This window comes from Lonchura striata, chromosome Z (assembly GCF_046129695.1).
Source record: "Lonchura striata isolate bLonStr1 chromosome Z, bLonStr1.mat, whole genome shotgun sequence".
In the NCBI taxonomy this organism is placed as follows: domain Eukaryota; kingdom Metazoa; phylum Chordata; class Aves; order Passeriformes; family Estrildidae; genus Lonchura; species Lonchura striata.
In genome coordinates, this window is record NC_134642.1 from 23,464,328 (window position 1) to 23,482,077 (window position 17,750).

The 17,750-nt window shown below is 39.3% G+C and overlaps 1 protein-coding gene across 1 annotated transcript; it reads right to left on the reverse strand.

The window, feature by feature from the left end:
* Positions 1-1,638: 1,638 nt before the first annotated feature.
* On the reverse strand, positions 1,639-17,084 carry HACD4 (3-hydroxyacyl-CoA dehydratase 4). Its single transcript, XM_077790316.1, has 7 exons — positions 17,035-17,084; positions 12,789-12,892; positions 11,772-11,899; positions 5,893-6,005; positions 3,352-3,458; positions 2,463-2,594; positions 1,639-1,721 (listed from the first exon to the last, which is right to left on the reverse strand). Exons 2-7 carry the CDS (start codon positions 12,883-12,885, stop codon positions 1,639-1,641), a joined length of 660 nt encoding a protein of 219 aa, XP_077646442.1. The 5' UTR covers positions 12,886-12,892; positions 17,035-17,084.
* Positions 17,085-17,750: the final 666 nt, after the last annotated feature.

The following is a 17,750-nucleotide window of genomic DNA, read 5'->3' on the forward strand; positions in this document are numbered from 1 at the left end:
ATTGAATCAGCTGTTTCTGGCATATTGGATTGAATTTCCAAGGGAAAAAGTTCATGTTTCAACTTTAGGAAACTATATAGTGGTTTAATGTGGATTTACTCTGGCTGTCTTCAAAACTGTCATCTTTCTCAGCTGTTCTATATGTTTCTTAATAGTGTTCACACTTGAATCAGTTTGGGTGAGACAGAAGCCCAGAGTGAAAGCACTCCTGGTTCTCCACAAAGTTCCAAATTTCTGTTTGCAGTGGTTTGAAAAACACTAATCCAGGGTTGACACTATACTATTCTAAGAGTGATCTTGTTCCTTATGGTCTGCAAATACTTGCTGGTCAAAAGAGTCTGCAAGCATTGTCTGCCACATGTATTAAATAAATAAAAATTATAGTAGGTGACCTTTTATATAATTTAGCTTCACTGTTCCCTTATATAACCTCTTCAGCTGCATGGTTTGAAAAGTCATACCGGCAAAATCCTCTTCATATTTAAATAGTATTTAGTTTCCCTTTAAATATTACCTTCTCTCATATTCCTACAATCTAGGAATCGATTGTATTCCTACAATCCCTTCCCACAGTGTTCAGTCAGCTAGAAAAAAAAATAGCCTCACTTTTCTTCCCCACATGCTTGAATTGAACATAGGTGATAATCAATACAGATGAAGCATCAGAAAAGCTCCTGCCAGTCTCTAAGGAATTATTTGGCTATTCTTGCCTGTATAATCCACTGGGTTGCTGTGTATATTCCTCATTGCCAACCTTTGAAAAGCTGATGTCTAGTTGCATTCTAGCAGTTTATTGTAGAGAAGTACAAGGAGCAATACAATTGAGTAAAATGCCTAGAATTTTGCACATGGCTTTTGATTCAGTTCCCTTTTAGGAACAACATATTATTTGACCTGACTACATCACACTTCTTTTGCACATAATTGTCTGCTGTTCAGCATGGAAGAAAATCATTGTGGGGGAAGAGACTGACATGCCAAACACATTATCAGAAGTGTTTATTTCTGACACTTAAACATCCCCTTGAATATATAGTAGATGAGTACCTTAACAGTTGCCTTTCTGATTTAGCTGCATTTTCTGGAATGGTCTTTCGATAACTGAAGAATCCTTAGTGAGCGCCTAGGTTAATCATCATGTTAGTCTCTATGCTGCAAAGGTTCTGACTTCTGCTCCTTGAGAGATTACAGTTCCAGTCAATTTAGCATTTATATCTGAGGTACATATATGTTGGCCTAGTATAAAGTAATCTTACAGATTAAATGATATTACAGAATATCTGTAATACCATTACAGAATATCTGTAGTTATAGATAAGAATTAACACTGAAATAAGGGTGTGGCTGTGAGTTGTGACACATTTCAATTTTTTCAGAATTCTGTAACATATATTAGAAAAAAACATTAATTTTAAAAACTCTGCCCACTTGAAGTCAAAACATTGAAAAGTTTTCAAAAGCTGCTGTATTTTTGAGGTGCACTCAAGAGATCTGCCTTTTCTGAAAATTCTACACAGCCAGATAATGTTCATGCAAAGAGGAGCTTTGCATTGAGAAATCTTTTTCCAGTTTGTTTTTAACTATGATGTGCAGCAATCTCCTAGGAATATATTTTGTTCTTCCAAACAAAATATCAAGTTAGCTTCTTTTATTTTTGATGTTGTCTGTCCCTAGGTGTGCCATTCTCTCAGAGAAGAGGTTCCGGATGATAAAGCACATACCTGAATCAAAATACAAAACAGTGTAAGAACAAAGGACTAGAATTCAAATGGTCTACAGTTAATTTAGAAGGAACTGTAAGAGCCTTCATCTGACAAAGTTGCAAAGTTCCTTCCATGCACTTAGGAACAGAATACTCCATCATAAAGATGAGATCCTTCAAATTCACGTTAAAGCCAATGAAAGAACAAAGACTTCTGTGTGATGCAACTAAATTAAGTTGAAATTTTTCCAAAATGTTTTGATGAGAAGGAGAAGGGATCTGTTTACATGCAAGTTTTGGAGTGGCCCTGTTTTTTCATCCCTTTAAAAAATCATGCTGTAAAAGTCTTAATTTAGATATAATTTTTCATCCCAGCTAGGAGTTATGAGTGAGGAACACTTACACAGTACCAGCATATGATCAAATGGGAATTGATTAAAAAAAAAAAAAAAAAAAAAAAAAAAAAAAAAAAAAAGCAAGTCTCACTAAATAGCTGCAAGGCTAGCATCACTGAAAAAAACTTCTGTAGGTTTGTGATTTTATGCACCATATGCATGGTGTATCTTGTATATTTAACTATTTGTATTTAAAAGATATTGGGAATCAAAACAGGTAGTGATGCACTTTCCTGCAGTGGTCTGCAGGAGATGTAGTTAGAGAGAGTTAGAGTTTGTAAAAGGCCCGGCACAGATTTGATTTTTTGTTACAAGGGCATCCCAGTTGTGTTGAGACCCAGTTTTCTGGAAGATGAGATACTTACCTGCAAAGAGCACTAGCAGGTACATTTTTAGAACATAGGGGAAGTAGATTGAAAAGGTGAATGGAAATGGTAGCTTGATGGAGTATGTGCCAAAGGATTCAAAATAAGGCAGTGATACACAAATTGCAAATCCTGTAAAAACATTGTAAATTCTTAGTCTAAAGGAAGCAGAAGATCATCAAAGAGCTCAATGAGCAAGTCAGTTACCTTTTATATTTTATAAACCTATATATATATGTTTATATATATATATAGGTTTTTATATACATATATATATGTGTATATATATATATATATATATATATATATATATATATGCATTCATATACATATGTATGTTTTCTCCTTGAGTTTAGTTTTGTAGGTTTGGAGTGCTAATTGCTTTAAATACTAGAATTAATACATATATAATATTCACTAACAAGTTCTGTCAAAAACAAGTACTTTCAGTGTGTTCCCAGTGGGCAGTGTTCTCAGTGTAAATATGATAACCTGCTATGGTCAGCCTCAGTTGGGGAGAAGCTTTGGAACTTGCTGTCTAGTATACTCAGTGTGGAAGGGAGGAATCCATATGTCTTTTATGAGTCTATCTTTCTGCTTTACTTAGGAAAAAAAAAACATTCTCCCAGATTTTGAAAAATTTAACACCAAGCAAACAGAAAACCATAAAACCTACCAGATACACAACCCCAAACGCTAGATAGTCTCTATTAAAGTAAAAATAACAGAAAAGGGAGACAGAGGTGACATAGAGGTTAATATGAAGTACATGAACATTTATGACAGCCTTGTCAACACATGAGGAACTAAGTTAAATACAAACGGCAATTGAAGTGATCACATTTTATATTAAGGAAGCAAGTGGCTGATACCTTTCCCAACTCCTTACCTTTAGCCAGAACTGAAAGGGGATAAAGCACGATGCACAGTGAGAAATTGAGCCACGTTAGTGGTAGGTAGTATATACCCATCCTTGCCAACATATTGTAAGTGTACCTGCAAAAAGAGGAAAGCAGATAGGTTCAGAGGAAATTATGATGTCTTTAGAATAAAGATACACTATTGGAAAAGTTCAAAGGAATTGCAGAAGAGTTTGGAGCTGTCTAAGTAAATTTCCGAGCCAGCAACAGTTTTTGTTCAGACTCCAATGCCTGAAAGTAGATGGTTCATTTTCCCCAAAGAGTTACCTGTGGTGCTACCATAGAATAGGCAGACAGCAATAAAGCCCTCCAGACAAAAAGCTGTATCAGAAACAAACAAAATTTCATACTGGTGCATCAGAAAATGGTTTTCAGATGGGGGAGTTTCAACTGAGAAGGACAGGCAGAATATCACTGTTGCTTGGGACTGAGACAATCCTGATTTATGACTGCTGAGCTAACTGAATTACTGCTGAAGAAGGTTAAACAAGAAGTCAGTTGCAGGTACATAACCTGTAGTACATCTGTCCCTCTCCTGGACCTCAGCAGGGGTAGTTGGTCCAAAAAAAGCAGTTGTTCACCAGTGTACTGTAGCATTTTATTTTTACTGTGGCTGCTACTGCTGCTTATTGGGAGCCCAGAATGATTAGTACTTCAGTCTCCAAAGGTGACCTGATCTTGGTTTGATATTAAAGTGATACAGCAGCTCTCCAAACACTACAGAAACAGGTCTGATTGCATTTTTGGTCAGCTGAAAGACTTTCTGCACTTTGGGCTTGCTAGAGATGTTCATCTATTACCAAAGACTTTCTGACAGATAAAACTAGCATTAAACACACCTTTTTATTCCCTTTTTATTGGTTAATTTGATTAATTTTGCATTAATTTTGCATCATACCTGGACTGTAGAAGAGTAGACCATTAAAAATGGCCCATTGTCTCTCAAGGTTGCCCTTTGCAACGTCAGGATTGTCTCCATTTTTTATTATTGTTGCCCTTAAGGCTGAATCTCAACACAATACAAAAAGGAAGCAGCTACTCCCTCTCTATATAATTCCATGGGCTGTTATGGTATAAGCAGGAAAGATCAGAACTTGCTCTCAGTGTATCACCAGCCATAATGCATAATAAAATAAATAATAAATAGTCCTTCAGAGAAATTTATGTCCCTGAAAGTTTATGTGGAAAAACTTGTAATACTTCAAGAGTAGTTGACTTAGGGATGGGAGAGATCCTTAACCACTTCTAGGCTTGAATACTTCTTTGAGATACTAGGACATGTCATGGATGCTGTAAGATAAATCAGGTAAGAATTCTAAATTTGTATGAGTTGTACTATGGTTTATTTGAATTGGTAATTTACTACTATAGACCACCACCAGCTGCTGTTACCGTGGTGTTCTTTAGTAAGGGTAGAAAATAATGATGCATCAATGGTGCTATTATGCACTGACTTCATAGCCAATATTGTTTCTACTGCTGGCATTTCTCCAGTTGCACTGAACCCTTTCATTTCAGATTAGGTTCTACTGTTTTACAAACTTCTTTAAGTTTTACAAACTTTTGATTATAATTCCATCCCATTTTTTACAAACTTCAAGAAAAAAATGGGATGGAATATAATCAAAATAATTATTACAAGCAGCAGCCTATTAAAAGGTATTTCAAAATACTCTGAAACTGACTTAAAATCTTTATTAATTCTCTCTGACACTTTCCTGTTTCAGATCTCTTTTATAATATGTTTCTTTTGCTGCCAAAAAACATATTATTCAGTCAGTGCCCTAGGCAATATATTTAAATTAGCAGAAAGGCATTTTATCAGGAAAAAAAGTTTTGCTGCAATACATGGGTTGCTGTGAGAGCTGTGTCTTCTTAAAATGCTTCTTAATTATGTATGTACATGCTTTAAGTCTACAAACTGAGGTGCATAGAGGCTTACATTACATATGAGAAGTACGTGATGTTCTTGTGGCATGATATATACCCTACTACACCAAAACTCTCAGTCTCCTGCAGCTGGAGCTCTTGGCTTTTTGGAAAGCACAATGCAATTAACCAAGAACAGTCTTTCTGCCTTTGCAAGTTCTGCTGGTGCTGCCTTACTGTGCTGTCAATCTTGGATCAAAGTGGATTAAAAAAAAACAATAATAAAGCAACAGGATGGTAATGACAACCAGCAAGACTTCAGGAATTGCTGTTCTCCAGAAGGTAGTTATGATTGCTTTTAAATTTTCATTAAAAACATCAAAGCTTTTGAACTACAAATGTTAATGCAGTCTGCTAATGCATTACTCTATCATACATCTGTAAGTTACTCTGCCTCTTAACCATGCGGATTTTTGTAAAAATTATTAGGTAACTTAAAAAGTTCAAGCTTTTATTTAAAAATTGATAATATGCTTTGCCAATTTTCAAACAATTAAATGAGCCTGCTGCACAATGGGGTTAGAGTTCAGCTGGCAAGAATAACCCATTTTCCCCTCCTGGTTTTGATGTTGACTCCTTACCTGACCACATCTAATAAATTCCAAAGGAAAAATAAAACACAGACGACATATTTCCCTTGAACTTCTTCCTGACTGTTGATCACGACAAATAAAATAATTATTCTCTCAGTGATCTGAAAAGAAAAGAAAACTTTGAATTCAGTTGGCATCTTCTCTAACCTATTTCTGTGGTGTTTTGGGAAAAATGGAGGCCACAAGTGGATACAGTTTTTTTTACACAACATCAGCAGTGAATATTTTGTTTCATGGCCTGCTTTTGTTCAAAGTCCTTCAGCAAAGAGCAGTGGACACTGCTGGCTGTAGCATCAAAGAGCTGTTATGGTACGTGTGGAAGTTGGCTTGCCAGCTGGGATGACTTGTGTTTGTAGCCAAGGAAACCTATGGGTGAGCCCAGGGAGGTTGTGGAAGCAAGGACTACTCTTGCTGCACCTGACTACCTGGAATGCTGGCAGGGATAAGCTTCCTTGCTTGTGGCTGTGTGGGAGGCTGTAGGATACAGAGGACCCTTCTTGAGGGGGGTCATATGCCAGAAAGTACTCCCAGATCTGCTCCTCATATCTTGGAAATCTGTGTCCCAAGGAATCTCTTTCATGTAAGATTTGCAGAAAGAAGGAGGAAAAGTAGAATTCCTTATCTTTCTTTCCATCTTATTCTTGGTTACGGGAAGTGGGTTTAAGCTTGTCACTTATGTGAATAATTGCCATAGTATTTATGTCCTAGCATTTTTCTAGTAGTTGAACTTTATCCAACCCACAAATTAAAAGATAATGTGGATTAAACAGGCAGTGTCTCCAGCTTAAAATAAATACTTTGGTAATATTAAAACTCAAGAATTTTTTTTAAAGTGCATCTTTTTGCAGCTTTCCTGAAAACTTTCCTAACAGTATCCATGTCCTGCCCTGTAGAGTAAATTAATCAGTACTCCAAGAGTTGTCAAGCTGTCCCAGAACAGTAACAATTCGCTCTGATTTACACTCTATTTGAAAGTGTTGAAGTAGAAAATATGCACCTAAGCAGTTGGTATGAATTGATATATCTTCATTAGGTTGGATTTTTTAACCCAATGCCATGTCTTCCAAAGGTACATTAGTTGTAATGATTTCACAAGTTGTGATGTCAAATCAGTTAAAAGTTACAAAATTAAAGTGGATTACCAAGGTTGTTTTTTTAAGTGTTGAATTTATTCTTAATTGATTTCCCCAGACTCCTACCTTAACCAAAGTAAGAATTCTGCCTGTTGGCAAGTTTGTGTGGTAGTTTTGCTATGTAATATTTACAGGGTCCTGCATGGACCATTCTGGCCACAAACTCTCTTGTTTCACAAACCACATCTGTCAGATAAAGCAGCCTTCACTATTCAGCAAAATTACGTCAGAGCAATTTTTCATACAGAAAGAGAGGATGTCTGTCCCCCTGGGATCTGGTTCCTCATCTTGGAAAGCACTGAGGGGCCACAACAGCTAAAAATGGTTTTCCTGCTTCTCACCATCCTATGACCATTACCTTGTGCTGCTGATCCCATAGGTCCCTAACTGAGGAACTGATTTTACAAAAGGTCAGATGTTGGCAGACTTCTGTATAGATGGGTCAGGAAACAGAAAGTGAGAGCTAGTATGTCCTGTGTTTGTACACTGATGCTGAGAAACATGGTGAAAACATGGGGGAACTGGAAGTATTGAATGCAGATCTGAAACCAGATAGAACAGAGATACAAGAAACACAACAGGGCAACCATCACAAAAAGGAAATCAAAACAAAGGTAGAAGTGTGTGAGCACTGGGTGGGACTGTGTGCTGGAGAGAACAGATAAGATAGGACCTGAGTTTAAATTGTTAGATGTAGAGTAATAAAGAATGCAGCATCGGTGGTGTGGGTATTTTTTTACTGACTCTAAAATCAGACTTAAGATGCGGAGAGGGAGTTCTGCATTATTTTTAATGCAAGAGCTATTTCAGGGAATTGCCACAGGTCCTAGAGACCACGACTTCATCATGATAGTGAAAAAATGGACATGTTCTTAGATGTTAGAGCTGGAAGAATTTCCAAATGATCACTCACTTTTCCAAAAATGGCTAGGAGGAAATGAGCTAGAAAACAGCATGGGGTAAATGACTGAGATCCAATCCCATTTCAGTGAGAGAAAGGACAAGCAGTAGAAGGGTAGTTACCATTTCAAACTCCAGTTTGAAACTCCAGTTTCAAATGGATGTGTGCTGGCCAGTGACGGAATGACTACAGAGACCCAAAATTCAGCCTTATAATCTAGAAGTGGAAGAAGCTGTGGATTTTCTTCTCTCCCCAGGATACAAGGAGAAATATGAGGCAGTTAGAACCCCCTACCTGGGGTTCAGCAGACTGCCTCAATCAGAGAGTCATACTGGGGAAGGGGAGCAATGGAGACATGCAACTTTGGTAATTACACATGAAGGAACTCAGTAATCGAACTATAAAGTATGTTAAGCACCTGCAAGAACATGAAATTGGACATGGCACAAACTGGTCATCTTGAGGTATTTGTTCCTGTTAGACTGCAGTCTCATCTGGCAAGCAATGGGCTGCACAAAGCAGCCACCAGACACTGAGACTGGAAGGACGTGGCCTTGGCCTGGAGCACATCTGTGGGGCAGGACACAGAGCTGGCTGCTCAGGACGATTTTGATACCCCCATGAGGACAGGCAGTGGCATCCTACCTCTTTCTCTGCATAAATCAGCAGGTCACCTGCCTTCTTGCCTTTATTCTCTTTCCTTTCATAGCACTCCTAGCTTTAGGTAACCCACACAAATCGAAGGTAAATGCAGAGATTAGTCAAAGGCTGGGGACATTTTCTGCAAGTGAAGAGGCAGGGTGCTTCTTGGAGAAGAGTAGTATGTTTTGATATTGTGTTGATATATGTACACACATCTGTATGCATATATTCATGGATTCATGTGCATTTATAAATACACACACATATACACATGTAAATAAAATACATGTGCTCTGCTCAGCTATGGATCATTTCCTGTATGGATCATCTGTCCTTTCATGAATGAAGACATGATATTCTCTGTAGGTATACTCATGCTCTGAATAAAAAAAAAAAAAGCACAAAACTACAAGTTCTATGTTTTCACATTCATAAAAAGGAAGTATGTGCTGACATATCATGAAGCATAAATATAACATTTTCAGTTTTCATTCCTTCTTTAAAATCAAATTGGAATTACCTTCCTTTTCTGACACTGATCTCTCATGGGATACAGCAGGTTCTGTAGGACAATAAAAGTTTCTGCAAGGCAGACTGAGTTTATTAATCAAGTAAGCGAAACAGAGCAAATTTGGCTAGAGAAAATAGCACATTCACTTTCATTTTTTAATAACCATGACTGTGCAATTTTGTACTCAGTACCTGAAATGCTTACATAGTTCTTAAATTTAGTGTATATTAACAAAAAACAAAAACAAACAAAAAAAACCAAACCAAAACAACAATGAAAGTGAGAAAAGTGCCACTAAATATTTAAGTTAAAAAATCAGGTTTTTATCACAAAGCCATAGTACATTGCTTTTGGTTTGGTAAATCCAATCTGTTCACACAGGATGAAGGACTACTCTTTGTTTCACAAAAACATCAGTCTTTTCTTAGACCTTTTCTCTCTCCTTGCTGTGGTACAAGTCCTTTCAGCCTTTGCTCCTTTGCCAGACTAACACATTTCATTACCTTCTGTTTTGCTGGTGACAATGACATGTGACATGTTCTCCTGCCCTCCTCCAATTATTTAAGGTGTAAATAGCCTTTGCATCAGCTTTATGACCATCCCCTCCCTCACTTTACCCCAGCACATCCATCACACAGGACTCATCTTTCTTTCAGGATGTGAGTTGGCCTTGACCTACATTGCTTTTCTCAGGTGCTTGGTGGCTTGAGACTTTGTCCCTCAAGGAGTTTTTCCAGAAGACTCCTCTGAATTTGTTTTTTCATGTAACTCAAACTGTTTTTCTTAAATGCTACTAAATAATGACAAATGCAATAGGCAGAAATCTTTCACTCAAGGATTCATTTGCCTCCACCCATGTGCTTCTCTGACATTGCCTGAGCCAGCTGTTCTCACACTCTGGCTATCACCCCAGGTGAACTTCAATGTGGACATGCATGCCTGTTAATGAGGGATGCACACAGGGGTTTTAAGCTCTGCGTTGGAATAGGTGATGGGAGCAGAGAACCAAGCAGCCCCTCTCAAATTCTTGTACCTTTGTCAGTGCCCTGCCTGTACAGCAGTCTAGTAAGCTGCAGCAAGGTAAACATTTCTTAACCAACATCTCTTCCCTAGTTCACTGTGGAAAATATACCTTTTTTTCCTTCCTAAGAGGCAGTGAAGAAAATGTGACAAGGCATGTGGGAGTAGTGGTAGCACACAGATGCTTAACCAACACTCTCAAAAGCGGGCAACCCACAGGACAGCAGAGTCTCCACCAAAGAGCTTATATATCTTGTTTGGACAGCATGAGGCTGCTGCTAACAAGGAAGAAAGTTCACAGTGAGAGTGCAGTTGGGGAAAGAACCAAGTAAGGAACCAAAACTATATTTGGTGTGAGGTGAACACTGAGAGTCACAGTGCCATATGGTTCCCTGAGCTGCCTCTCCATATTTTCCAGGAGAGCACTGCACAAACTGCACTGTCCAAGAAAGGTCACGGTTTTCTTGCTCAGAATATCCCTTTCATACTAATGTCATTTGTGGCAAAACATAATAGTGTTTGTGCAGGCCTCCCTGATTTCTGCCTTGTGTAAGTCTGGCTAGGAAAGAAACAGACTATGTCAGGGCTGGGGAATGTGTAAACTCTGTCAGGACAAGGCCTACTTTAATGACTAAGAGCAGGGTGCTCTTCATTCCAAGACATGTGAGATTTGTTACAGGTCATACTAGATAGGAGTCTTCTTTCTCCCATAGATTAGCATCAAAGCCTGTGGATTTAGGCAAGGAAAAGCAGTTCTTTACATTTTTATGGATTTGATACTTAGGGAGCAGTGTAAAGAATAGAGATCCGTATTAGTCAATTTAGACAGTTAATGAAGACTTGAAAAGAGGAACATCTTCACCCATGAATACGTCATTTGATAAAAATGGGCTATCCAGAAAACTAAAAACATAACTACTCTTGGTCTTCTGACTGCTGAGAGAAATACGAGTTTCACCATTACTCAAATACTATAGATTGAAAAGGTTTGAAGGTAAATTCAAGTAACCATTTTCTTTTTTTCCAATGTATTAAGAAAAAAATAACAAAACCTGATATTAGCACCCAAAATAAAAAAAATAGCATGGCAAAGAAATTGTCAGAGTATCATCTTTCTTTCTGCTATAGTATATGATGTTTTGGCCGGTTTTCTGCCTTCAGCTGAACATATGACAACTACTAGGGGAAAAGACCAACTTGGTTAAACAGAGAACTTACTGGAAGTCAGGGAAAAAGAAGAGAGTGCATCAACTCTGGAAGGAGGGGAAGATAACTTAGGGGGACTACAGGGATGCTGGGAGGTTATGTAGGGAGAAGTTTAGAAGGACCAAGCCCCCCTGGCTTGGTTTGATTACTGCAGCTGGCCACTGATCCACTTCTGCTGGTGGCCACTCATCCAGACCTTTTCTGGGTCCATGCTGGGGACCAAGCATGGGGTACTCACTATTCAGTTTCACTCAAAAAGAAAAAAGTTGACAGGAGAGTTCTTTCCCAACCAGCCCAGTTCTGAGGAACCAATTCCTGCAGTTGGGAAATTACCAGGAAACCAGGCTGCCTGAGGAAGGGTACATTCAGAGTAGTTCAGCCTGGGCTTGTCCCCAGGGGCAGCCATGGCTGATGTGTGTTGGTCACGAAAGGAGAGCTTTGAGAACGAACTTACCTGCAAAAACCTGGGGAGGAGACGGCTTTTGTCAATGCCGATGAGGATGTGTAGGATCTCCAGGACAGATAACAACTGGCAAAGGCGCATCACCAGTCCTATGGAGTGAAATGTGTCAGCCAGTGAATCTAAAGACAAAATTAAGAGGAAGATTAGAGGATGGTTATACAGTTAAAGGTCTGGAGCAACTGCTGGGTTTGCTTTTATGCTATCATCACTGGAAATGACAAGAAATAAAGTCCACACAGTACCAAACTTCTGGGTAACAGAAGAAAAGCTTCAAGGAGTGGAGGAGGCAGTCTGCTCTGTGTGTGTGGTTCTGACACAGAGGCAGGAAGCTGAGAAAATAATTAAATTCCCTATACTTAAAGCATGGGCAAACGCTGTGCGGGATGTGTTGGTTTAGAGATACTGCTTTAGGGTATTTCTAAATGGGAGAAAATGTTGAGGAAATGCATGAAGAATTTCTAAACACTACAAGATGTTGAGTTCCTGCCTGTATCTGCACTGCTGAAAACAAGCAGTCCAGAAAGCAATCATTTTATATGCCTAAAACCGTCCACCATTATAAATAATGTTAAATTTTCAGTCACTACTTTTCTATTTTTGTGTCTTAGCCCCAGGCAACAGAAATATATTGTAATGTTTTTGGAGATAGAGAGTCATATATAATAACCACAAAGATACTCTCTCCCGGTAGCTTCAGTAAGATTAATATTTGCAATTGTGACTGGACCTAGTAATTTAGGTTTATATCTAATTCAAATGTTACTAGTATGCCACTGAATATTAAAGTTTATTAGTAAAACAAGAGCTTCATTCCCAGTCTGAAAAGAGTAGAAGACAGGCACAAGTAATTTGTTCAGCCTTTTTAATGGAGTGCCTTTCTGATTGAATTAGTCCCTGGTATTGGACATACACATGTTCAGACTCTTAACTTTTATCTCTAATTTGATATTTCTGTGCATCTGTCATTGCCGCTTAAAATGTCCAAGGAAAATAGAGAAGGAGCCTTACCTTTCCCAAATGTCATGAACCTGATGATCATATTTGTAAATATCCAAGAATGTCCACAGAATTGCATTAAGTCATACACAAACAGGTACATGCTCATGGTAAAGCTGTGGAAAGTGAAAATAATAAACTATATGACTTAAAACAACATTGTAAGAATTTGCACCCTCTTTGGACATGTTAATAAAGCAAAGGAAAAGAGCTGAAATTGAGAGCAGCCCTGACAAGAAGGGCTTGGGGCTGCTGTGGGTGAGAGCCTGGACATGACCCAGCCATGGCACTCACAGCTCAGAGAGCCAAACGTGTCCTGGGCTGCATCCAGAGCAGTGTGGGCAGCAGGGCCAGGGAGGGGATTCTGCCCCTCTGCTCTGCTCTGCTGAGACCCCACTGCAGGGCTGCATCACCTCTGGGTCACAGCACAGGAAGGACATGGAACTGTGAGAGAGAGTCCAGAGGAGGGTCAGAGCACAAGTGAATAAGATGATCAGAGGGATGGAGCACTTCTCCTTTGAGGAAAGGCTGAGAGCACTGGGACTGTCCAGGCTGGAGAAGGTTTCAGGATGACCTAATTGTGGCCTTCAGTACCTAAAGCAAACTTAACAAGATGGAGACTTTTTACAAGAGCATGTAGTGATAGGATAAGGGAGAATGGCTTTAGACTGAAAGAGGGCAGGGTAAGATTAGACATTAAGGAAAGATTCTTTACTTTGAAGGTGGTGAGGCACTGGCACAGGTTCCCCAGAGAATCTGTGGATGCCCCATTCCTGGAAGTGTTCAAGGCCACAAGAAGGATGGCATTCTGAGCAACCTGGACTAGTGGAAGGTGTACCTGCCCATGGTAGGGGTGTTGGAACTAGAGGAAGCTGAATGGAACTTAACAATTATCAATGTCCCTTCCAACCCAAATAATTCTTTGGTTCCATGAAATATAAACAGAACAGAGGTCCCAGAACAGAACTCTGTCTAATGGATTAAAGGCTCCCTTTATTGCTACACTTAGGATATGCCCAGAAAAATTTCAGAGTTCCCACCAATCATTAGGGTAATCAGTGGCCATAAAGTGAAATTTGTGCCTCCAGAGGAAGAAGTATCTAAACAAAGATACTCCATTAACTTCTGGATCCAAATTGCATTTAATAAATAAAATCTTCTCCTGTGGGAGAAGACTAATTTTTCAGATATTCTAACCTAATTTTCATGGACAATCTGACTTTTTGCAAGACGTCATGAACTCTGGATAGACCTAATTTCCTATAAATGCATTTCTTCTGGTCTCTTTTGAAAAGGAGAGATTTACTTGTCCTCTGGCTATAAGACTACTTTTTAGGAAATTAACTTGTTAATTTTGTACTAGAATTTATCTCTTGTGTTGGACCTATTCATTTCCTGCTCTAGTAAGTAGTATTCTCTTCAAGTTGTGCCTTGATCCTGTATGTTCTTGTGGTATGTCTCTGCCAAAAAATTTAATTTCATTTGTATCTGTACATTAACAAATGGAATAAATTTCTCTGTTCAGAAATATCTAAATTTGATGAATGCCTATCCTTCATTCCTAGCATTGGACCATAATTAACAATACTTGTGTTACTTATGTTACTTATTTAAGTTGATCTAGATAAACTCATCTTCTAAATTTTTATTGCAGATAAATTGCAGGGAGGTCATAAAAGCACTTGTCTTCCTCTCTTCCAGTTATGTAGGATGACAACTATTCACAGCATCACTTTTGTAAGCACAAAAAGATTTGTGGGAATAAAATATTTCCCAAAAGACATCATTGTCCATTAATACTGTAAAAATAAGACATAAAAGGACCCAAAACAAAGGAATCTATTCCATAGATACCTTTCTTTTAGAAAAAGTAGGATACAGCTGAATTGAACTAAAGTCCAGTGAAATCAATTAAGATTTAAACCAAATTCCATCTGTTTTATTACTGAATGACACTTTGTTCCATCTTGTGGCAAGAAGAAGTTGGGAATCTACATATTATAAAAAGACAATAAATTAAGAACATTGTTCTGTGTTAAGAAACAACCTGGTTACTGGATGGATAGATATTAGTGTATGGAAGTTACAGGAACAGACATTAAAATCTTGAGGCTTTCCAGTCAGCAGCTCCACCACTCTTTTGGTCTGATACTGCTGTGTATGCATCATACTGGGTGCAAGCTGAGCATATGCCTTCTCTCTTCTGAAGTTCAGTTTGCTAGATGTTCTGTCATCCTCAGAGCCTGTCTTTCAGTGATTTGGTTGTATTTTCCAAACTCTTCCTGTATTGGCTGGCTAGAAAACTGTTGTTTTTGCAGTTCTTAGGGTACTTAATCTTGACTAAACAGGGAGTAGCATTTGTAAACACAGCCTCACATTAGTGTTTTGGCAGTGTGGCAGCTGTTGCACATTAGAACACATAATCTTTAAAATATACCAGTGACGGCTGCAGTATGTACAGACTGTTACATTAATGGAGGGCCCCATATTCCCAAGGAGTGTAGAGACGTGTGCCGAGCAGCATGCCGGTGTTACATGGCAGACAGATCCTGGCCCCGGAGCTGTGAGTGGCACAGTTCCCTCCCCTGCTGAAACTCTGCACTGTGAAGAAACAACCCTGATCTGAGACTGCATCACACTTTTTCAGCCTACTCTGTTAATCTCTGCCCAACAAGTACTTAAGACCAAACAAAAGCTTTTCACAGAAGCAAAGAAATCTGAAGAGACTGAAAGGTGATTTCAGTGTGATAAAAGGAAGCTGAAATGTAGCTTTTCACCAAGGTCCTTCTCCATCCAAAGGCTGACCTCTTTACCTACAGAAACAAAAGCGGGCCTAAGATAATCTATTTCCCTAGTTCCCTGTCCCAACAGCTCTGTGTCACAACACAAAACTCAGGCATCTGCTTCTATGTGAAATGTGAAGGGCAGAAGAGGTCTTTATTTAGATCTCCTGCTCCCATCGGTCCACAGCAGGGATGACTCCACATTTCACTTCCAGAACCTGCTTCTGCAGCCCTGTTGCAAACAATACACAGACAATCCATCAGATACTGATTCAGTCCCTGAGCCTCAGATTGCTGGCTAGTCTCCCAAAACTCACTTTGCCACCCTGGTGCCTGACCTGCTGCCACATCTCTCCCTTTAGTGTGATTTGTTTTAAACGTCCAAGTTTCTTTCACTTGAAAGAAATGCGGGGGGAAGGGTGGTCACAGCACATTTCAGTACTCTGCCTGCATTGATGACAGGAGAAAGAAACAAACATAGTTCTTGCAGGAGACATAGACCCAGAAGGCTGCACTTGCTGTCTGCTGTTTTAATTGTCAGTTTCACCTTATTCACTATGGCAAGTTACTATTTATTTTTTACAAATATTTTTAGTAATATTTACTGTTTATTATGCCAAATACATTGAAATGTTAGGGATGCATTTATCATATGTAATATCAACCTTGCTTAGCAGAAAGCTTATCTGCTTTCTCTGTGGGCTCAAAACCCAGAAAACTAGATGAAATATAAGAAATGTCAGAACTAGCACACACAGCAAAGATTTTATCATTTTAGTTGCAAAGCCTGATATACTTCCTTGGGCAGAATTTTCACAAAGTGTAACTGTTGCATTTTATTATTTTTATCAGAAAGACCTTCAGTGTGTCTCTTTGGTAACTATCATCCAAGGCAAGCATGGAGGTAGGTGCCCTTAGTCTGAAGGGTGGTCAGGACCATGCTCCCCCATGAGCTGAGATGACAGCGCAGCAGAGGCGCCCAGATCAGGTCAGCCCTTGCCCCATCTGTGTGTCCCTTGCAGGGTGACAGGACGAAGGCCACACTCAGGTTGCTCTCAGGGTTGTGCCACCCAGGGCTGCATGCACAGAGCACTTTACTGCCCCTCGGGACTCCTGTGCTCTGTGTGCCTGTGCTGGCTAACCACACATGAGGAACCAGCCCCCACGCTGAAACCAGAGAGCAATGTTCCTTTTTTTTTTTTTTTTTTTTTTTTTTTTTCCCCTCAGTAGGCAGGATCTGCTAGAAAATTCCCTCTGCTGACATAGTTTCCTTCTAAGTCACATTAAGTCATGTTGGTCTGAACTTCTGTGTCTTCCCCTTCCTACCCATGACAAGCTGCAAGCCCTGTAGTTAAGAAAGAAGAGAGCTGCTGAGTACAGCTGCTGTACTTTTCTCCCACATGCCACCCACTGTTTTTTCCCCTCTCCTTTTTGCATTTGAGCAGTCTGTGTCACCTTCACTCAAGAAGCATTACCTGTTGCAGGGGTCGGATTGCTGCTGCTGCTCCAGAGCTTTCTCCTTTTTCCTTTCTGCAGCTGCAACAGCTGTTTGTTAGGAGATCACCCCTCCTCTTTCCTCTTACCCCACCCCACGACGTCACCGTATGTAGTACTCAGCAGGAACAGCACTGCACTTCCCGAGAAAGAAGTTTTTATACCCAAATACTTCCACTGTATTTGCCCTTACCCTCAGTCAGCCCAGCCCAGCCCAGCCTAGCGCAACCTAACCTACCTTAGCCTAACCTAACCTAGCCTAATATAATCTAAATTAGTTTCTTGCTGTTGTGCCAATAAACTAGTCTGTAAATACCACTAACTTTATTTCTTAACACAGAGCAGTGTTTTGAAAGATTACTGGAGGGAAGAAATGCAAAATTATAATGCTTTTTTATGCCTAAATCATCAGCAATTCAGCAACACTATCAACTCCATCAAATGGTAAGGAAGGATGGGAGCACACCCATCCTTTAAATTATTTCAGATAGAGGAAAGAATTTTGCATTTATTATATAGAAATGTGTGGATTTTCATGCCCCTGTGAAATTTTGACACTACTTGCAGAGTGAAAATATATGTTCATCCTAGTTTACTTCTGCCTGGGGTGTCTGGGATGTCCCAGCATAAATCAGATCAAGAACACCCTAACTTGTTTATAAACTCCCTTCTGCAAATAAGTAAGTTTTGCCACATT

Bases quoted from the DNA above. Each gene is read 5' to 3' on its own strand.
- HACD4 (XM_077790316.1), bottom strand. From the start codon at position 12,885: ATGAGCATGTACCTGTTTGTGTATGACTTAATGCAATTCTGTGGACAT. The intron at 6,006-11,771 runs GTAAGTTCGTTC...TTTTCTTTTCAG, and splicing joins TCCTCCCCAGGTTTTTGCAG to ATCACTGAGAGAATAATTAT. The intron at 1,722-2,462 runs GTAAGTATCTCA...ATTTTGATTCAG, and splicing joins CCTGCTAGTGCTCTTTGCAG to GTATGTGCTTTATCATCCGG.